At 43.5% G+C, this 23,290-nt stretch overlaps 1 protein-coding gene across 1 annotated transcript in view; it reads right to left on the bottom strand.

The window, feature by feature from the left end:
- Positions 1 to 23,290, bottom strand: part of LOC115094680 (connector enhancer of kinase suppressor of ras 2-like) — a 334,885-nt gene that overhangs the window by 60,659 nt on the left and 250,936 nt on the right. The window contains exon 4 of the mRNA XM_029607932.1: positions 18,549 to 18,597. Coding sequence (XP_029463792.1) covers positions 18,549 to 18,597 — 49 coding nt within the window. The remainder of the gene's footprint in view (positions 1 to 18,548; positions 18,598 to 23,290) is intronic.

The following is a 23,290-nucleotide window of genomic DNA, read 5'->3' as shown; positions in this document are numbered from 1 at the left end:
GAGCACTTTAAAGCCCGTTGGTTGAGGCCAATCGTGAATACTCTTGGTCTTCTGGGATCAATCTGGACACCCTGGTTCTAGACCACATAGCCTAGAAAAGGGACAGACTCCTGGTCGAAAGAACATTTCTCCAGCTTTACATATAACTGGTTGTCCCTTAGGTATTGCAGAATGTTGGCGACGTCCTGGTGATCGCTCTGGAGGTCTTGTGAGAATACCAGGATGTCGTCTAGGTAGACCATGATGCAACTGTAGAGAATGTCTCTGAAGATCTCATTCATCATATTCTGAAATACCGCTGGAGCATTGCAGAGGCCAAATGGCATTACCAGGTATTCAAAATGGCCATCGCGGGTGTTAAATGTGATTTTCCATTCGTCGCCTTGGCATATCCTGACCAAACTGTAAGCTCCTCTGAGGTCCAATTTGGTAAATATCTTGGCCCCCTGGAGCCTGTCAAAAAGTTCAGAGATTAATGGCAAGTGGTAATGGTCCTTCTGGGTAATCTCATTTAAGCCGCGGTAATCTATGCACAGCCGGAGGGAGACGTCCTTTTTCCCCACAAAATAGAATTCTGCTCCAGTGGGAGATCTGGAAGGCCGAATGAATCCTTTTGCCAAATTTTCTTATATATATTCAGACATAGCTTTTGTCTTTGTTATTGAAAGTGGGTAGACCCTTCCTCGGGGAGGATCAGTGTTAGGCAATAAGTTTATAGCACAATCAAATGAGCAGTGAGGAGGTAGGGTGTTTGCAGCTTTCTTCGAAAAACATCCGCGAAGGAGAAGTACTACAGCGGGAGACCAGGAAGGGACATCGTAGTAGCTATGCAAGGTATCGGGGACACGACCTCCAAGCACTTTTTATGGCAGAAGTTGCCCCATTGGGACAATTGTAGAGTGCTCCAATCGAATTGTGGGATGTGTAGTTTTAACCATGGCAGTCCAAGGACCACAGGGTGTATAGCCTTGTCCAGTACCAGAAAGGAAATTGTCTCCATGTGCAGAGATCCAGTGCGGAGTCGGATGGGGACCATGGAGAAAAACTTCACCTGGTAACTGTTCGCCATGAATGGAGGAGAGCAGTAATGGTGTTGGCGTATGGACAGTGGTAATCCAAAGTTGTTCCACAAGTTGTCTTAGGATAAAATGTCCACCGGCCCCAGAGTCCACCAATGCCAGGGTGTGAAATTCCTGAGCATCCGAATTAATTGAGACAGGCAGAGTTAATGGAGGAGAGGGTGAGGTCAGGCCTAGGAGAAGTCCTCCGGCAGAACCTAGGCCTGGGAGTTTCCTGGACAGAGTGGACAGGAGGGTACTGTCTATTTTGCAGATACCTTATTGCAGATACCTTATTCATAATTGATTCATTTTAATCGCCTGTATATAACATTGCTATTACTATTGTTGTTGTTTTAATGTTATTTGTTATTAGTTATTTATTCAATTTTCTCCAAGTTCATTTTCCTGTTCTATGTAAGACACACATGTTAAGTCACTCCAATGTTATATGTAAACCGAAGTGATTAGCAACATTGTTGCTAGAACTTCGGTATATAAAAAACGTTAAATAAATAAATAAATGGTAGTGGACCCTTAGACCGGTACGAGAGATGACACCCACCTGAGGGCCCAGGCTAACTCGTCTCCGGCAGGTGGAATTCTGCAACCTGATCTCAAAGGCGTCCTCAGAGCGAAGGCGGGTACTCAGTCCAAAATCCAGGCAAGGGTCAAGGCAAGCGGCAAACAACTCAGTCCAATATCCAGGCAAGGGTCGAGGCAGGTGGCAAACAAACTCAGTCCAAAATCCAGGCAAGGGTCGAGGCAGGCGGCAAACAAACTCAGTCCAAAATCCAGGCAAGGGTCAAGGCAGGCGGCAAACAACTCAGTCCAATATCCAGGCAAGGGTCGAGGCAGGCGGCAAACAAACTCAGTCCAAAATCCAATCCGAATCAGCCAAACAGAAGAACCAGGGAAACACAACCATCCACAGGAACCTGTTGCAAAGGCGTCATATCTGCCTCTGAGGGAGTTTAAATCTCCCTGGCTGATGACGTCATCTTCCGGGGCCGGGCTGGTCTTCGCGCGGCTGCCCCTTTAAGAGGCGGGGTTTGCCGCGTCTTCCCCGACGCTGCTCCCCGACATCCAGGAACCATGCTGCCGAGGCCCGTGAGCTGCGGGCTGCCTTGATCGCGTCTCTGTGCCAGCAGCCTGCGAAAGGTAGGGGGTCCTGGCCGCGGGTGAGCGCGGCCGGGAGCCACAACAGGTACCACAATATGTACGAAGACCAGATTTTTGACAACGACGCTTCTCCTTTGAGGATAGTTGACTACAGCCCATTTGCATCAGTTCCTCTTCCTCGGTGCTTTGTGTAGTAGCAGTCTGAGTGGATGATGTTGGGCGAATGCATTGAGCACCTGAAGCCAACCTCTTGGATCCGCTGGCCTCGTGCGAATGCTCATGAAGACGGCAGTCAATGTGACTGGCGAGGTCTATAACAGAATCCAATGCCTCAGGGAGTTCTCGTGCTGCTAATTTGTCCTTGATGCATGGGCTCAGACCTTCAAGGAATATAGCACGCAGGCAGCCCAGGTCCCAGTGCAATTCAGACGAGAGAGTCCTAAACTCGATGACATAATCGGTCAGAGATCTGGAACCTTGAGGCAGATGCAGGAGCGGAGATGGCCTCTCGGCCTGGGTCGTCAAATATGGAGCGAAATAGGGCGAGGAAGCCTGGCAGGTATTGGAGGATCGGATCCATTCACTCCCAAAGGGGTGATGCCCAGGCCAATGCTTTTCCATCCAGAAGAGACAAGATGTATGTCGTCTTGGAAAGTACATCAAGGAAATATGCAGGTTGTAAGGAAAAGTGCACGTTGCACTGGTTCAAGAAGCCCCTACACAACAAGGGTTCACCTGCAAAATGAGGGGGTGCCGGCATGGGCACTGTAGGCCTGAATGGTGATGCATGTGAAGCTGGGCTTGGCTTGGCAGGTGTCGAGGCGGAATCCAGATGATTGCTCAATTGATTTATGGCGCTAGCCAAAGTCTCCAGAATCTTTTGCTGTTCTGTAATTCGCTGGGCAAGGCCAAGGTTCGCTTGAAGTACCCAGACCTGTGCTGGGTCCATGGACCTGGCAATCTGTTAAGGTTTGTAGGTATGTGGGCCCTGGGCCAAGGTGAGAGATGGTTCCGCCCATGGGGAGGAGCCCCGTGAGCCTCACCTTCAGGAGGCGAGGTCTCAGCTGCTGAGTGCGTAGAACAGCAGGTTCTGGAGAGAGAGCAGAGAGAGAGAGCGAGCTGGAAGGACAGAAGGAGCTAGAGACGATGGCCCCAGAGGGGTGGAGCCATGGAGCATCAGCGCCGGGTGGTGACATCAGATACAGCTCAGAGGTCCTTGAGTCTCTATAGAGAAGTAGAGCGACACTGCTCGCGGAACAGGAAGTGCACCAGGAAAGTCACACAGACACAGGGGTGCCACGGGGTCTGTGAAGTGGGGTATACCCAAAGAGGATTCCTCTGTAAAGATGATATGGCAATGGTCCGCAGAACGGGGTACACCGGTGAGGGTTCCTCAGTAGAGATGATAGGGCAATGGTCCGCAGAGTGGACTACTCACTGTAGAAGTAGTGATGGTTTCAGAGGAGGTCCCGGGGAATGGGGCAGACAGTGATCCTAGGCGCAAGGCCCTCCAAGGAGCGGATAGCCAGAGACGAGGAAAGGGCCCCCAAGGAGCGGGTACCCGGCACGTCTCACACTGAGGAAGCAGGAGCTGGAATGGGAAGTTCGTAGTGAGTGAAGCAGATTCAGCAATGAGGGAACTCATTACCAAGTCGTAGGCAGACAGAGCCAGCCGACTTAAGAGTCCATTATGAATGACGTCATCCGGGGGGAACGCCCCCAAGGTTCCCACCATGACAAGCATAAGACTGGCCCGAGAGCACGCGCGCCTAGGAACTCCAAGGGCAAGATGGCGGTTGACAGCATCCACAACATCCAGGGAGGCCTGGGGACAGGGGCTGGCAGGCCAGCGATAGCTGGCGGAGGCCGCAAGTCTACCCAACTAAGTCAGTGCAGTGAGGCAAGAAGTGAGCAACAGCGGTTGCAGCCGTCTGTGACCGACAGGCGTAACAGTAGGAGATTTGAGAGGCAAGAGTTCCCTTGGGTAAATCCATGTTGGCTGTGTCCATCAAACCATGTCTATCTAAATGTTTTGTGATTTTATTCTTTATAACAGTTTCCATGATTTTTCCCAGCACTGAAGTCAGGCTCACCAGTCTAGAGTTTCTCGGATCACCCCTGGATCCCTTTTCAAATATAGGGGTTACATTGGCCATTTTCCAGTCTTCAGGTACATCGGATGATTTTAACGATAGGTTACAAATTAATTGAAATAGGTCTGAAATTTCATTTTTTAGTTCTTTCAGTACCCTGGGGCATATACCATCCGGTCCAGGTGATTGACTACTCTTCAGTTTGTCAATCAGGCTTACCACATCTTTCAGGTTCACCGTGATTTGGATCAGTTGATCTGAATTACCCATGAACGGGTATCTCTCCAACATCCTCTTTGGTGAACATCAAAGCAAAGAAATTGTTTAATCTTTCTGCGATGGCCTTATCTTCTCTAAGTACCCCTTTAACCCCTTGATCAACAGACTCCCTCATAGGCTTTCTGCTTTGGATATATTTAAAAAAGGTTTTATTGTGAATTTTTGCCTCTGTGGCCAACTTCTTTTCAAATTCTCTCTTAGCCTTTCTTATCAATGTCTTACATTTAACTTGCCAATGCTTATGCTTTATCCTACTTTCTTCTAATGGATCCTTATTCCAATTATTGAATGAAGATCTTTTGGCTAAAATAGCCTCCTTCGCGTCACCTTTTAACCATGCCAGTAATCGTTTTGCCTTTCTTCCGCCTTTCTTAATGCTTGGAATATATCTGGACTTTGCTTCTAGGATGGTATTTTTTAACAATGTCCATGCCTATTGTTCACTTTTTACCTTTGTAGCTGCACCTTTTTTTTTTTTTCCTATTTTTCTCATTTTATCAAAGTTTCCCTTTTGAAAGTTTAGCGCTTGAGCTGTGGATTTACATCCTAATGACAAATTACTGTCACTCACTTTTTGGATTTTGAGAGGTTGACTTTGTTGTTATCTTATAATGTGTCTTGAGTTTTTTTTAACTTCAAGATAGGATTCCACTTGGAAATCCTATGGATTTAAGTGGGGAAATTCACTACGTGATGTGAGTAAAAGATCCTTTTTCTTGCTCCACCCAAAAACTGCTTGAGTACCTTCTACATTTGGTCTACTCTCAAGATCAACTCAATAAAAATTAATCTTAATGTGACTGGGCATACATAAGTAAATCCATCTCTGTGCAGCCTTTAGTTGTCTGGTTTATGAGGGGCCTGTTTCATTTGAAACCTTCCATTCAGCCTCCCACTTTGTCTTGAGACCTCTAATGTGGTTCTGTCCCAGCTAATGAAAGCTCCTTTTGAGCCACTGCACTCTTGTGACCTGAAGTACCTGACCTGGAATGCCATTCTTTTGGTGGTGGTAACTTCAGCATGCAGGGTCAGTGAGGTCTAGGCTCTAGTAACTTATCCACCTTATACCAAATTTTATCATGACAAAGTGGTCTTGCACATCTATCCTAAGGTAGTGTCAGAATTCTATCTTCACCAGTCATTCATCCTTCCAACCTTTTTTCTCAGGACACATGTCCACCAAGGTGAACAAGCATTGCACAGTTTAGACTGCAAGACAGCCTTGACCTTCTACCTGGAGCAAACTGAACCCATAGAAAGTCTACCCAACTTTTTGTTTCCTTTGACTCAAACTTGCACTCGGGTTCCATCGTAATGGTTTACAGCAGAAAATACATTATATAAACAATAAAACAGCCTAATAAAACATAAAACAGATATAAAACTTAAAAAAATTACAACTAATAGCGGCATTTCATAAAATAATCCTAAAATACATCAAAAACTACTGTTCACTCCTCCTCCTCTCTCCTAAAATAAACTACTCTAAAAAAAACTAAAACAGTTAAGTATAAAAAAATGGAAAAAAGGGTTGTTGTCAACAAACTGTTGTGCCCATTGGCATTTGTTTGTTGTCTCCCCTTTTGCTGTAGGGACAGTTTGTAGCTGTGGAATCACTGTTAGGACTGATGTTCTGCTTATCTTTGGAGAAAGCACAGTGGCTTACCTGTAACAGGTGTTCCCTGTAACAAGTGTTCCCTGAGGACAGCAAGATATCAGTCCTATTAAACTCACCCACTTCCCCTTGTGGGCTTCTCCAATTTTCTTCAATACTAAAATATAAGACTAAAGGGACCTTGCATGGACATGTGGTATAATGGCATGCATAGGCATACGCATTGAGGCAGTGTCATAATTCTAGAAACTTTGACATGTTTTCCATGCTAGAGTATACTGGATGATATAACCTATGTGTGAGGACTGACATCATGCTCAGAGAATACTCATTATGGGTAAGCAAGTCTGCTATCGCTGATATGGCCTAACTGAACATATTGAAGCTTAATTGGGCGGGGGGAGGGAGGGTTTTCTTTATTTTCAGATAGTTATTTCTTTTGAAAAAGTAATGTCCACATACCCAAACATCAAGCCTATCCCTAGTACAAGATAAACATTGGATTGAAAGGCTGTCCCTATATATACAACAATGATAAACACAATCAAATAATATTTACAGATAATTGAAAGTTCATTATTAGCTATGGAACTGCTGAAATTAATAAGATGAAGTGTTTTATGGGAGTAACATGAAAGACTAAAGGCCACCATAGTATAGACTAATATTTTTGCGGGATAATTTGCTGGAGGGATACCTCCACTCGTTCCCTAGTTAAAATGTGTGTTCGACCTGTGCCGAATGCACATTTTATTCCCAATGCATTAGCATATCATTAGCTTACTGCATCAGGAGTTAAAAAAGAATCTTCTTGTTAAAAATGTGTGCTAAAAACCATCATATATTTTGGGGTCGATGCAATACAGTGCGCTCAGCTGAGTGCACTGTATAACCCGCAGTTGGACGCGGGTTAGGTGCTACCTAATCCCCTTATGTAACGTGGAGTGAAACTAATAGCGCTCATCACATGCAAATACATGTGAATGAGGCTATTAACATTTCACTCCCAATGCCAAAAAAAAAAAAAATATGTGCGTCTATGATGCATATTTTTGCGCTCAGAAATTAACGCCTGCCTGGAGCAGGTGTTAATTGCTGAGTGCTCCCAAAAGTAGTACAGAAAAGCAGAAAGTAGTACAGAAAAGCAGAAAAACAGAAAAACTGCTTTTCTGTACAGCCTCCTACTTAATATCATTGCGATATTAAGTAGGAGGAACAAATCTTTCAAAAAGGAATTTTAAAAAAAGGTTAAAAAAAAAAGGGCTGGCAATCGGGTGTAGGAAACAGACGTTCAGTTGACAAGCGTCCATTTCCTGAACCCCTGGCTGTGTGCCGTTTAGGAAAGCCATTGCCGATAAATTTGGCGTCAGTTTCCCTAACTGTTGGACAGCCGACGCTCGCAGGCTCCCATTATCAAGGAGAAATTAGGGGCGCGCAAGCGACCCTAGTGCCTCCTTGATAACGCGACCCCTAATTTAAATATTGCATAGCACCCCCAGGAGGGGGCACGTTAGGAAAACAGATGCTGCCTGTTCAGCGCCCGCTTTCAGCCCACAATTATTGCATCGGCCCCTTTATTAATGCCAAGATTATTGCATCGGCCTGCTTATGTGGTAAATAACAGTTTATATATTAAGTTCCTGGGTCTAGCTAATTGATGCTTTTGATCTGCACTGCCTGTCATTTTGCACCTGTAAGTATATAGGGTCCTAAGAATAAGTGTAATGCTTTGTGGATGGGCACTAATACCTACTGGGAAATTTCACTCTAGATTTGTGGTTTAGTGGTAATGGCTTATAATATGATCTATTTATGGCTGTCAGATAGGGATGTGCAGAGGGACCGCATACGTTGCATTCGGTATTCGTATTCGTCAGGGGGCAGATACGTTGCATTCGGCAAGGGGGGCGCCCAGATACGTTCATGTGTTGATTCTTATTTGTTTCCCAGCTAAAATGTAATTAACTACAACCCCCCCCCCTCCTGCCCCTCCCCCCCAAGACTTACCAAAACTCCCTGGTGGTCCAGCGGGGGGTCCGCGAGCTATCTACTGCACTCACGCCGTCGGCTGCCGGTATTCAAAATGGCGCCGATAGCCTTTGACCTTACTATGTCACAGGGGCTACCGGTGCCATTGGTCGGCCCCTGTCACATGGTAGGAGCAATGGATGGCCGGCGCCATCTTGTGCTCCTACCATGTGACAGGGGCCGACCAATGGCACCGGTAGCCCCTGTGACATAGTAAGGTCAAAGGCTATCGGCGCCATTTTGAATACCAGCAGCCGATGGCGTGAGTGCAGTAGATGGCTCCCGGACCTCCCGCTGGACCACCAGGGAGTTTTGGTAAATCTTGGGGGGGGGGGGGGGGGGGTCAGGAGGGTGGAGGGTTTGTTTAAATTCGCTCCTTTAGACGGCCAAATAATTCGGTGAAGATTCATTGTATTCGTGGGGAATCGCAATACATTTCGCTTCCCCCACGAATACAACAAATATGGCCCTATATGTTATGGATTACCAATACGTTGCAAACGAATGCACACCTCTACTGTCAGACATCTCGATTTTTGTCCTTGGCAGGCTTCAGCTGAAAAGTAACCTTCATTGCAGTGCATGGCTTTCATGTGGGAAAAGATAAATACATTTTGGGCAGATTTTAATCTCAAATCCAATCAATAATAAAGCAATATAATCTGCCATACCCTACCATTTGGAAGTTACATTATTTCTTCTCAGGTAGGGAAGAACCAAAAGCAAATTTAAATTTACTTTTAATCTGAAATATGGCTGAATGTTTTTGAAAGTAAAATTTCAGTATCCTAGTCCTACTGTGAGCTACTGCAACCTACAACAATACAAAGAGGAGTTTTTGCACAGTTAAACATTTTATTTATTTATTAATTACTCGCATTTATAAACCACCCCTCCAGCATGGGATCTATCCATTCTTAACTCTAGTTTCCCTTCGTAGCACATGAATGAGAGATGTTGGTAGTAATGTAGATAAGGGGAGGTCTAAGGCCCTCCAGTGTTATTTTAAGCAATTTTATGTTTTGAAGGTTTTTAGACCCAAGAAGACAGTGGCAAGCCTGTTTGGATTTGGCAAGCTTTTCAGCTAGCAAAAAATTATCTCAATATGTTGTATATGAATATTTGAGTCTGAATAGACAGAGTGTTTCCAGTTTTGAGAGGGGCATTAGCTCTAAGGGTGGTAACAATGCCACAATATGCAATTCAACTTGCAAATGAAACCAAATAATTCTTGGAGAACAGAAAGTCACCCAAATAAGTTAATATTTTATGATTAGGACTACAAATACTACAAATTACAGCATTAATCTGTTATAAAAGCTCTGTTGTTAAAGCTGGGAATTAGCAATCTGTTATTAGAGCTCTGTTGTTAAAGATGAGAGATAGCAATCAGTTATTAACAGAGTTGCTGGAGATAGCAATCTGTTATATTTAGAATAGTTGTGGGTGGATCCTTGGACCAGTAGCAGGTGACCACGCCCTCGGGGGAGATCCCGAGAGGGACCACTGGTCAGGCTTAGTGTAGGAGACAGACACACAGTAGTTCTTTTATTAGACAATATATTAAACCACCAGAGGTGGCAGTAGTGAGCTGGAAGCGCCCGGCTGGGCTGTAGACCCTCAGATACTGGAACAACGATCCCAAGATGGCTGAGCTGTAGAGAAACTAAGAAAGTGAGTAGGCAAGACATGCAGGGTTCAGGAACAAGTCCTTGATGGTAACACAATAGTCTCTTGAGGCAGCCCAGGAGTTGGTATGCATTAGGCCCTTGAGGAGCAAGTACCTGGTTCCAGGGAAAGCTCTGAGAGATAAATAGAAACTCACTGATGTTTATAAGCAACAATGACTTCTTAGTAAGTAATATATTAAACCACCAAAGGTGGCAGTAGTGAGATGGAAGCGCCTGGCTGGGCTGTAGTCCCTCAGGTATTGGAACAGCGATCCCAAGGTGGCTGAGCTGTAGAGAAACTAAGAAAGTGAGTAGATAGGATATGCAGAGTTCTGGAACAAGTCATTGATGATAACACTCACACCATAGTCTCTTGAGGCAGCCCAGGAGTTGGAATGCAGTAGGCCCTCGAGGAGTGAGTACCTGGTCCCAGGGAAAGCTCTGAGAGAGAGATGGAAACTCACTAATGTTGTAAGCAGAGATGACCTCTTAGCAGAAGTGGTATTCAGGAGCTGGTCCGGGACGTGGGCCCTCGAGGAGCGAGTACCGCTTCCGGACTGTGACCTGAAAAGAAAAAGAGAGAGCGAGGCCCCCAAGGAGCGGGTACCTCTAGTGAAGTCCGAGGAGACAGAGTAGCTAGGTTTGCAGAGAGTGAATCCCATCCGCAGTGACCTGGAGGAAGCTAGGTAAACCTATCCTTTGCTAACTCGTCTTGTTAGCGAAAACTGAGACTTTAAATATCTGGAGCTGATGACATCATCTCAAGGGGATGCCCCTGAGGTTTGCGCCAATGCCGGTACATCAGTTGGGCCGCGCGCGCACTCGCCCTTAGGCATCTGGTCAACATGGCGGCTTGCAGCGTCGAGCCGATCCGGTAACGCCGGAGGAGGACGGCCTGGAGACGCTGTAGCAGCTAGCCTTCCATCAACCCCGGAGGGAGTCGCCAACGAGGTAAGGTGGGCGGAGCAGAGACATCGGTCAGCGACAGACATACCATAACCAGATTATGGTATATGATTATAGCACAGGCTGGACAGAAGCTTGGAAGCACTTGGAGACCTGGTACACTTGGAGACTCTGCGGAACCTTCACGCACAGGAGTGAGACCCAGCAATGCAATGCTCATCTCTGGGGTAGCCCTCCAGCCACTTGAAAGCCCTTTTGGATCTGCTGCTTGAGAACAGCATGTGTGTCAGGACAGACAGAGGTTTAGGACGGAAGATGGCTCTGGAGACAAGTACATGACGAAGGCACTAAAGGCTTGGAACTTAACTTAGAACAAGGAACTTAACATGGAACGAGGAACATCACTTCAAATGAGGAGCATGGCCTGGAATGAGGAACATGAGGATCCGCTGGCTCTCCAGCCACTCGATAGCCCTTCCGGACTTGCTGCTTGGGAACGGCTTGTGTGTCAGGACAGGTGAAGGTTGAGGACAGAAGGTAACTCTGGAAACATAGACATGATGAAGGCACTGAAGACTTGAAACTTAGACAAAGGCACTGAAGACTTAGAGCTTAGACAAAGACTCAAGTTCATTTTCAGGCACAGGTTCAAAAGAACCCTGCGCTGCAGTGTGCCTTACACAGCCCGTGAGCTGGTTGTGAACCACGCCAAATACGAAGCATATTCTGGACTTTAGACTTGGACATGGACAGAAGTTGGTACATCACTTAGAATGAGGAACCTCACTTGGAACGAGGAACATGGCGATCCACTGGCTGAACAAGCTCCACGAGACCGGAACTAGGTAATAGAGAATTGGAATGAGGATGGCCTCCAAAGACTTGAACCAGAGAAGACAAACTTGGAAGCAGGCCTTGTGTTACAAGGCATCCTACACAGCCTGCTGTGAGCTGGTTGCGGACCATGAAGATGGCATGCCTGGAGGAACTTGGAATCAGGACTATGTGCAGTGACCTGCCCTATAAAGCCGCTGTGGCTAGTCACGGACCACATGCTGGCACTGGAGGAAACTCAGGAACTTGACAAGATGAAGACATGGGAGACATGACCCCAGGACTTGGGCAGCAATGCAACTTACATAGCTCCCAGTGGGTTGGTCATGGTCCATGTGCTAGCAGGACTTGGGTGCAGGGCTCTGAGAACTTGGAAGACTGAGGAGGCTTGGATGAGACAAAGACTCAGAAGACTTGAGACTCAGACAATGATACTGAAGACTTGGAACTTAGAAGAAGGCACTGAGAACTTGAACTTAGGACTAAGAATGCTGGGGACAGGAACCAACGAGAGACCAGGAACAAGGAATGAAGAACATGGTGGAACTCCAAATGAAGAACATGAAGACCTTGAAGAAGCGAGGACTGGAACAGAAACTCCAGGAGCGAAGGCTGGAACAGGAACTCCAGGAGCAAGCAACTCCTTGTGAAGGCAACCAGAAAGAGACTGAGGAGCCGGGCTGCAGACTTGACATAATCAGGGAGGGCTGTGGGGCTTTTCCCACCGCAGGCCCTTTAAATGTTCAAGGGAGGCACCCTCATGTGCCTAGGAGGACGTCAGGCACAGGAATGGCATGTCAGCAGCATTCCACATCAAAGCAGGAAGGTCAACCAGGCTGGCATCAGGTGAAAAGTCGACGCTTCTCCCTCCACAGAGCAGCTGCAGATGCCAATGGCAGGGACTCTCCTGCCGCTGAAGCAGCAGCATGGGGTTGGGTGTCAGCGGCACTCCAAGTCGCGTCGGCGAGGCAAGGCAGCGTGGCTGGCAAGGGAGGTGAGTGAAGCCGCTCGCGGGCCTGTCCCGCGGTGGTATTCACAACATGCATACTTTAAAAATTCAAATGTATGCATGTGAGTCCTAGTCCCACTAAGATTCCATCCCCTGGAATGCCTCTCTTCTATGTGACTGGATGGAGACTCATGAGACAGACCCCAGGCAGAAGGCAGAGAACAGGAACGGAGCAGGAACAGAGGAAGATGGCAGGAATGCACTGAGCAACTAGCACTGCTGAGGGTAGCAGGGGACCTGTTGCAAAGGCGCCGACCTGCAGGAGCTTGGGTGTTTAAATGGCTTGGCGGCCATGACGTCATCTAGCGACACTGCAGCCAGATTCCTGCCATGGCGCCAATAAGAGGCGCACATGCATGCCTAAGGAGGCCCAGCATGGCAGAGAGATCACAGTGTCCTGCCATGGAGGTAGGTGAGGCTGGCTGCAGAATGGCCCTGCAGTTGGCCCATTGTTGCAGTGATTAGTATGACTTTCTGATAAAGTGAAATCCCCTGATGTTCTATAACCACCAAAATAAAGCAGATTTTAATTACTTGTTTATCCATCCATAGTTCCTCCTGTGCATCCATGTTTCTGTCTCGCACAACATATGGCATTCTGAAGAATGAGGTAAATTAAAGCTTTGCACATTATGAAAGTTCCTTTTTAAACTGAAAAAACACCCAAAATAGCCTTTGACATTAGGAAGGCAGAGACTCTGTAGAAGACAATGTCAGGGCAGGATTGGCAAGGCCTTTCTTTGTGTCTGAAAACTGCTATGAGAGGTCTGGATTTTTACTGGAGCATGAGACAGATGTCACCTGTGGGGAACATTATGACACCTACCAGATCTCTCCTTCAGCTGCATTGCAAGACTTTTTGTTTTCTAAGTAATAAATCCAGTTCATCCCAAAAACTATATCAGAAGAAAATGCTATTTCGTTATGCTCAGGCAGGCATCTTGTATAAGATGGGATGGAGAAATGAATGCAAGTGAAAATTCAATTAGCTAAGCCAGCCCCTTGCTGGTGTGTTATAAATGCTATCATTAAAATGATTGCTAAGATAAAACAATCCTGAGCATTTATCACTGGGTGGATATAAATGGCTGTAGAAACAGAGGATCATTGGTATCTTTCTCCAAAGCTCTGAGCTATGAATACCACATATACATTAGTTATGGAATTGGCTTTCCATAGAAATTTGCAGTATGCAAGATTATTTGTTTCATATGGAAATGAAAACGTGGCTTTTCACAGCTGCTCTTAATTAATGGTGATTATATTTATGATTTTATCCTCCCCTAAGGATTGATTATTAATTAAGAAGTTTTTTATTTTGTTTATTTTGTGTGACACATTTGTTTCCTGATGTATATGTAATTTGTTTTATAATATATGTGTTGATTTTTGCTATTGTTCCTCACTCAGAGATGTCTAGGGTAATTGAGCATGCAATAACTCTAACTAACTAAATAAAATATACTTTGAAATGAGGAGTGAGCAATCACCTGGCTTTATAGATATGGTTTGTATTTGTCTTTCCTGCCACTAATTAGAAGACTCTGTGTGCATAATTCTGAGCCTCCTATGGCTGTATCACAGTTGCTGCTCCTAATGGTATGACACTATTACGATCCCAAAAAGTTACATTTTGAAAGTTCTATTTTCTCCCATTGCACTAAAAAGGATACAGACAGATGGAGATAAAGCTACCATGTCAGACAGTTCTGAAAATATAATACAGCTATTGTTTTACGAGAACATTTGCTGAAAATATCAAGGGCCTTAAACGCTCCGGTGACCAGGATGTATAGCGGATTTAAAAACCACAACAGAATGATGTTCTACAATAAGTTGAGGTAAGTCACATTAGTTTATCGGGATGTGCATTAGTTTTTTACAAATTAGACAATGTCAACGATATTGTCTAAATCGTCATGGATCGGATGCACCGAATGTTTTGCCAAAATTTCAGCAAAATTCATATTTCGTGATAGTGCGCACTAATGGAGTAACTGCGCACTAAATATCTGTTAGTACACAGTAATACTAATTAATACGCACTGTTTTCTAGCTAATGAACTCCTCTGAATTGATACTTTTTAAGTTACAATTTTTAGTACAAACTAACATTAGTTACACATACTTAGGGGCAGATTTTCAAAGGGTTACGCGCGTAACCCCGAAAACCTGCTCCTGCGCACACCGAGCCTATTTTGCATAGGCTTGGTGACGCGTGCAAGCCCTGGGACGTGCATATATCCTGGGGCTTTGAAAAGGGGGCGGGAAGGGGGTGGTCTGGGGGTGGTCTCGAGTCCTCTGGCACAGCGGTCGTGCCGGGGGATGGCACGCCGGCAGCTGGCCGGCGTGCGCAAGTTACGCCAGAGGCAGGTGTAACTCCTGAAATAAAGTTGTGTGTGGGGGGGGGGGGGATTTAGGTAGGGCTGGGTTAGATAGAGGAAGGGAGGGGAAGGGTGGGGGGGAGCATAAGGAAAGTTCCCTCTGAGGCCGCTCCGATTTCAGAGCGGCCTCGAAGGGAACGGGGAAAGCCATCGAGGCTCCCCTAGGACTCGGCGCGCACAAGGTGCACAAGTGTGCACCCCCTTGCACGCACCGACCCCAGATTTTATAACATGCGCACGACTGCGTGCGCATGTTATAAAATCGGGCATACATTTGTGTGCGCCGGGTAGCCCAGGTTATAAAATCTGCCCCAAAGTGCATTGTATGTTCTATTAGGGTGCACTAACTAGCCTGTTAGTGTGCGCTAACGAGCCTTAATGCGCATTAACATCTAGCTAGTACGCACTATCTTGTTCAGTGTACTGCGCACTAATGCTGAGATAGTGTTGTTAATGCGCATTAAGGCTTGTTAGTGTGCACTAACGCACTTCGGCGGAAATTGCCGGAAAAAAAAACCGAACCATGTGAAAACAAAATTTTTCACGGAGCGGCCAATCCGAAGCCCGATCCGATATCTTTCAACAAAGCGCATCTCTATTAGTTTATGCTAACTTTGAAGTCAAGATGTTACCAGAGAGAACCGCAGCTTCTGACTGCATTAAGCTGTGAAAGCATGAGAAAGCTTGTCATGAATTATCAAGTCAGCTATACTTGCAAGATTTTTTAAAACAGGTCTTGGCTCTGTTGCATTATCTTGTGATCTTATTCACAGGCAGACATTTTTGTTTGTTTTCTTTGATGAGCTGTGTTTTTTAAATAAATGGAGGATTTTTTTCCCCCCAAATTCACTTTTCAATTGCTTGTGATGTGTTTGTATTTTTTTTCATTAGCAGTGATATAGCTGCACAGGGTTCAGTTAAAGATCAGCACAGTAGTGTCAGGATTAATGCAGAGTTCACAATGGTGAAAGTGGCTACAAAGAAGAGAGAAATGAAAAAGAAATCGTAGGGAGTAATTTCCGAAAGGATTTATATGCATAAACCCTAGTTTATGCATGTAAATCGATTTTTTTTAATTATCTGGGAGGGGTAGGGGTATGCACCAACCCACGGTGAGCTTGCATAATCTCCCAGATAATATTAAATAAACTCGGTCTATTTCCTAGCTGATAGGTGTCTGTATTGCTGAATATATTACCACTGGAGCTGGATCAGTGGCAGTACTATACATTGCCATGTGGAAGGTTCTCTATTCAATCCTGGTTGGGTTTTCCACTCACTGGGTCGACTGGGACTGGGGATGCTGCAGGGACAGTGTTCACAACTTTCAGGGCCTGGGGATATTGTGGAGGCAGCTAAGTCATGGTCATTGTATGAGGGTGGCACCTAGTGGCCAGATTCAGAGCCCATGATTGCCTGGTCCCTGGTCCTGCAGTAACCAGACTAGGCATGTTGTGGGGAAAGAACTATAAAATGGGGGGGGGGGGGGGGGGGGAGGGATCTCTGGCTAATACAAGATATCAGCCCTGGTTCTGATTGAGATGGAAATAAAAGGAGCAAAAGGAAACCACCAGGTCAAAGAAGAAAAAAAAAAAAAAAGAATATCATTGGATGCGGCACACACTGGCAACATTGTTCCCAGGGTGAGATGCACATGGATGGTAATGTGAAGAAGCCAACACTTCTGCTGCCCATGTTATCCCTTCTCTATAAAGAAATGGAGGACTTCTGTTTCTAGTTTTGACAACTATGCACCTATCATAAGCACTCAATTTTTGAAAGCTTAAAAAAAAGACAGGAAAATGAACTGAAATATAGGAAAAGCCTCAGAGATGATATTTTCTTTTCTTTCTCTGTTGCTTTAGCTGTGCTCCTCCAAATAGTGCTACCTTTTACCCATGCTTAGGCCGATGTCAAGATGCGCTGTAATAAGGTGCAGTTTTACCTGCAATTGTGTGCATATTTTATGTGTGCAAACCTGATGCAGCAAGGAGTTTTGCACACAAAAAAATGTATGAACGGTCTGCCTATAGGTTAGTGCCCTCCGATGTACGTTTAATAGTAATGAAGACTTTATTTGTTGAATTTATAATCCATAATATCCAACTTTGTTGATCTATGTGGCTTACAGTACAAAAACATACATAAACTTTTATCATTTACTATTAGCCCCAATGCAGAGAGGTGTGCTGGCTTAACTCTTGGTTTTTTTTTAGCACTGGAAACTTAACTCCTAGTCAAAGGTAAAGTTTCCAGGGCTATTGATAGTATATGGGCAGAAGCTTGAGTTCTGGTACCTATAGTTTGGATTTATGTGCAAAAAATATGCTTGCTACAGACAAAGCATGTTTTCTGGGCATAAAGTATCATATAAAAAATACATTAAAGGAAGATATGAATTGCCAACTTGAGACATTAATAAGCAAGGACCTGAGACCTGTACCAGGACTGAAGATGTCAGCACAACTAACTGCAAATGTAATGAAAATACTGTAGATTTTTGCTAAACAAGCCTTGATGATCTAATAAGGTCTGAAATAGACAGCCTTGTCATCCAATTATATTTGAAATTAACTCTAGCCAATTGAGAATGAATTGCTGAAATTGTAGAGGTTCCCTCTGATTGTCATAAGGCTCAGTCATATTCAATGAGATATCTGGAAGGCTTGGCCACATGACATAATTCAATCAGGTGTCTATGAATTGGCTAAGTTGCCCAGCAACCAAATTTCAGTCTCTCATGAGCCAGATACCTATGATGACAAGCTAAGCTCTGCCTACAATGACTGCATACAAACCACCAGCACAGAAGTTTAAACCAGGAAGATTGCAAAGGATAACAGGAAGTGCTGAGAATCAAAGACATCACAGAGGTTTCTGGCAACATAGAGACAGGCATTGCTATTAAAAAAAAGCTTCTTCAGTTGGGCAAATGACTTTTGGAGCAGCTGAAATTCAGGTGATATAAACCTTAGATACAGATTAGATATTTTTGTTTAGGGTATCTGACCAGCTATATAGGGTAAGCAATGCCTTTCTTTCTTTCTTTCTTTAATGAATGTGGTGAACTTGATTAATAAACCTTACATTATTCCATTATTTTTTCCTCTTCATTTCAGATGTGATACGGTGGGGCCCAGGATTAGGAGGACAGCTCTGAAGTGGCCCCAATTTATAACCCCACTGTCTGCTGATTACCATCCTCTGATTATCAGCACTTTTTTATTGTTCATTGCTATATGGGATCAGGTTATAGACAGAAACATAGAAATGACGGCAGAAGAAGACCAAATGGCCCTTGCAAATAGGCACACAGTTCATTCTTTAGTGCATGCCAGATCAATATAGAGAAAAGGTATGCTCCGTAATATGCACAATGTACCTGATTTTACACAATTATGCAATTTACAGTACATCTCTCTTCTAGCAAACAAAATTTCTTTAAATATTTCTTAAAGTGTTAGAAAAGCCCTTGAGACACATATCTAATTCAATGCAGAAAGATAATAATTTAAAAATATTTTAATGGACAACTGTACCAAATATTTACCTTCCTCATGGATGTGTTTCCCTGACGATCAACAGCAGAATTAGCATACCTGGAACAAAAGTAAAGTAATCACTTAGAAAATCTACAAAATCAACATGTAATCCCTATGTCTTTAACTTTTAATCCCCAAGAATTATATAGTGTGATACGTTCACTAAGAAAAAAGGAACATAAGAAATGCCATTCTGTGTCAGAACAAGGTCCATTGACCCAGGATTCTGTTTCTGACAGTGGCCATCATCACATGTTAGTATGGCAAATTTGGGAATACACGTAATGCATGGATTGACATTCTGGAATGTAGTAATCCTTCTGATGTGTGGAAAGGCCTAGACCTGATTTCTATGTATCTGTTATCACCATCAAATTCCTGGAGTGCAGCATAGGCCAGACCCCACTGGATTTCCCCATAGGGAGGTGCCTTGTGACAAGAACCCATGCAGAAACAGAGACTGCAACCAGAAATAAGTCCTTAGGAAAATGGTTCAGGGCATTTTTTTCTGTTTCATTTTTGGGGCTTTATTTATTTATTTATTTTTTATTTTATAGGCTTTTTTTCATCTTGTGTTTTTTGTTTAAGGAAACAGCACACAATGAAGGCAACTTTCAAACAACCCCATATATGCACTTGTATGGATGGGTGCACAGAGATCAACCATAGTATTTTAGAACATGTGCATACCTGGTCCATGCAGATTATAAAATACACATATTGTATGTCCACACCCCCCCCCCCCCCCCCCCCACATATGTGCATCTATTTCAGTCCATGAGAATATCAGCAATGCACTGAAAGTGAGTACTTTTTCTACGTATTTTATAAGCATATGCACATATATTTCATGCACAGAAAAATATTACTGGCTCGCATAAAACCCTGATTTATATGTGGAGGCAGGTATATTTTAAAATATGCACACGGACTTGAAATCAGAATTTGCTGATACCTCCACTAGTTCAACCAGTCCGTCTCCAGATCATTGAGACCTTCCTAGTACTTTATCCTGAACTCCCCCTAATTCACCCAGACCTCCCACCCCACCACAGTAGACAACAGTCCAAGTCTATCAACTGCGCTAGATAAAATTCCATGAATACGTAGCCTTATGTATTCATGTAAATCTCCTTTAACATAGCAACTTATGCACACACGTCTTGGTCCTAGACTGTTCCTTTATAGAGAAGGTAAATATGCATGCGAAGTAAAAAATATGCATTATTTTTTATGTTTAGAAAATAGCATGTACATGAGTAGAAGCTAATTCTGCCTGTATATGCTAATTGTATGTGCATAACTCTTTTAAAAATTAATTCAAATATTTGCTGATAGCATGCACTATTTCTTGAAAATGAATAACTTAAAAATATTTGTTGGTTTTTTTTTTTGAAGGGATCAAGTGTTCATTTTGTGGTACAACAAACTGAAACAGTTCAGTTCAAATTACAACTTGTTTTTAAATGAATGCACATTCCTAGAACTAAGCATTGTTGCAATTCCAGAGGATGGATTACAGTCCAGTTTAAGAAGAGGAAAGACATAGTCAACTTAAAGGCCTTATCAGAAATCAAAGCTAACCGCATGCTTTTCAATATATATATATATATATATATATATATATATATATATATATATATATATATAAATGATCTGGAAAGGAATACGACGAGTGAGGTTATCAAATTTGCGGATGATACAAAATTATTCAGAGTAGTTAAATCACAAGCGGATTGTGATACATTACAGGAGGACCTTGCAAGACTGGAAGAATGGCATCCAAATGGCAGATGAAATTTAATGTGGACAAGTGCAAGGTGTTGCATATAGGGAAAAATAACCCTTGCTGTAGTTACACGATGTTAGGTTCCATATTAGGAGTTACCACTCAGGAAAAAGATCTAGGCATCATAGTGGATAATACTTTAAAATCGTTGGCTCAGTGTGCTGCAGCAGTCAAAAAAAGCAAACAGAATGTTAGGAATTATTAGGAAGGGAATGGTTAATAAAATGGAAAATGTCATAATGCCTCTGTATCGCTCCATGGTGAGACTGCACCTTGAATTCTGTGTACAATTCTGGTCGCCGCATCTCAAAAAAGATATAGTTGCAATGGAGAAGGTCCAGAGAAGGGCAACCAATATGATAAAGGGGATGGAACAGCTCCTCTATGAGGAAAGGCTGAAGAGGTTAGGGCTGTTCAGCTTGGAGAAGAGACGGCTGAGGGGGGATATGATAGAGGTCTTTAAGATCATGAGAGGTCTTGAATGAGTAGATGTGAATCAGTTATTTACACTTTCTAATAATAGAAGGCCTAGGGGGCAATCCATGAAGTTAGCAAGTAGCACATTTAAGACTAATCGGAGAAAATTCTTTTTCACTCAATGCACAATAAAGCTCTGGAATTTGTTGTCAGAGGATGTGGTTAGTGCTGTTAGTGTAGTTGGGTTCAAAAAAGGTTTGGATAAGTTCTTGGAGGAGAAGTCCATTAACTGCTCTTAATCAAGTTTACTTAGGGAATAGCCACTGCTATTAATTGCATCAGTAGCATGGGATCTTCTTAGTGTTTGGATAATTGCCAGGTTCTTGTGGCCTGGTTTGGCCTCTGTTGGAAACAGGATGCTGGGCTTGATGGACCCTTGGTCTGACCCAGCATGGCAATTTCTTATGTTCTTACTTGGTCTTTTATATAAAGATAGGAGGGGGGTCACTCTGTAGATATCAGGTATAGTCAATCTCTCCCTTGAACACGGCATCTTTCTGGACAGGCTCAAATGCGCCATCATCAAACCTACCCTCAAAAAGCCTCAACTTGACAAATCTGACCCATATCAAACCTTCCATTTATTGCCAAGATCCTTGAAAAAATCGTCAACTGACAACTCACCAAACACCTGGAAACCCAGAACATACTATCACCAGCACAACACGGATTCAGAAAGCATTACAGCACGGAAATTACTTCTCACCCTCACTGACACCGTCCTCAAAGGTCTTGATTTTGGTCACTCTTACCTACTGATCCTACTAGACATCTGGGCAGCATTCGACACCGTCAACCATGAAATCCTCTTAACCAGACTGAAGGATATTGGCCTATGCAACTCCACACTTAATTGGTTCAAATCATGCCTCTCAGACAGATCCTATAAAGTCAAAATGAACTCATCAGAATCCAAACCAATCCCCCTTCCACACGGCATCCCTCAAGGCTCCTCCCTCTCATCCACCCTCTTCAATATTTACATCCTCCCCCTCTGCACTCTCCTATCCGAACTAGGACTATCATATTACATATACGCAGATGATGTTCAAATCCTGCTCCCACTGAATGATACTCAGGAAACCACTGTAAAACTCTGGAACACACAACTGCAAAAGATAACCCAACTACTCTCGCAAATGTCACTCTTCCTCAACCATAAAAAAACTGAGATTATACACATAGAAAAAAACAATCACACCACATTGAACATGCAAAACTGCACAACATCTGAAACAAAGAAGCTAATAGTTTCCACAGCCAAAGACCTTGGCATTATCCTCAACGAAGACCTAAACTACAAAAAGCATATTAACACAATATTACGAGACAGATTCTTAAACTACAAATCCTAAAGAGAATCAAACTTCTACTATACACCCATGACTTCCAAATGGTCCTCCACGCACTGTTATTCTCCAAATTAGACTATTGTAACGCCCTCCTGCTTGGCCTCCCAAAAACCACTCTCAGACTGCTGCAGCTACTCCAAAATGCAGCAGCAAGACTATTCACAAACAGCAAAAGATCGGACCACATCTCACCTATCCTTAAAAACCTACACTGGTTACCCATTCAATTCAGAATTCATTATAAAGTCCTCACCCTCATCCACAAAGCTCTCTACACTGACAAGTTTTACTGGATGAACACATCCTTCTACTTCTGCAACCCAAAAAGGAACCTCCACTCCAACAACACTGGTCTCTTCCTAATCCCCTCTCCAAAAATAATCCACCTGACCACAATAAGAGAACGCGCTCTGTCTCTGGCCGACCCTCACTCTGGAATAACTTACCATTACATCTAAGGCTAGAATTGACAATGCAAACCTTCAAAACAAAACTTAAAACATGGCTTTTCCAAAAAGCTTTCACAACAACCACCTAGTACCCACTTCCGAATCTACCATATGAAAAGACCCTAGGTAAGGACATATAAGTTACATCTCAATATTCATGTTATTATACGACAAGACACTCAACAAAACGTACTGTCGTAAATGATCTATACAACATCCTTTCCAAGAATTAATGTTAAAGTCATAATAACAAGACTCTATGTAGGATGTACTGCCGTCACTGTTTCAGGTTTAATCTCCTAGTAAGAATTTAATAAAGTGTAAAGTTACAATGTTAAATAAAATTTAATTACAATGTTAAATAAGAATTATTTACTATATTAAATAAGACTATATTGATGTCATAATGTAAAACAGGAAGTCCCTACTTCTTGAACACAGTTGCAATGTAAACCGATGTGATATTCCAAATTGAATACCGGTATATAAAAAACTAATAAATAAATAAATAGATAACTGTGCACAACTGATCTCAAAATTTGCTTAAGAGTCTTTGGGTCAGATACACTAAAGAGTTTTCCCCATTTTATTTATATATACTGACATTCATCTGAGATATCACATCAGTTTACAGTCAGGTACTGTAGGTATTTCCCTATCCCCAGAGGGCTTATAATCTAAGT

This window comes from Rhinatrema bivittatum, chromosome 6, assembly GCF_901001135.1.
Source record: "Rhinatrema bivittatum chromosome 6, aRhiBiv1.1, whole genome shotgun sequence".
NCBI lineage: Eukaryota > Metazoa > Chordata > Amphibia > Gymnophiona > Rhinatrematidae > Rhinatrema > Rhinatrema bivittatum.
The sequence above is the reverse complement of the archived record's forward strand: the minus strand, read 5'-3'. Positions and strand labels throughout refer to the sequence as shown.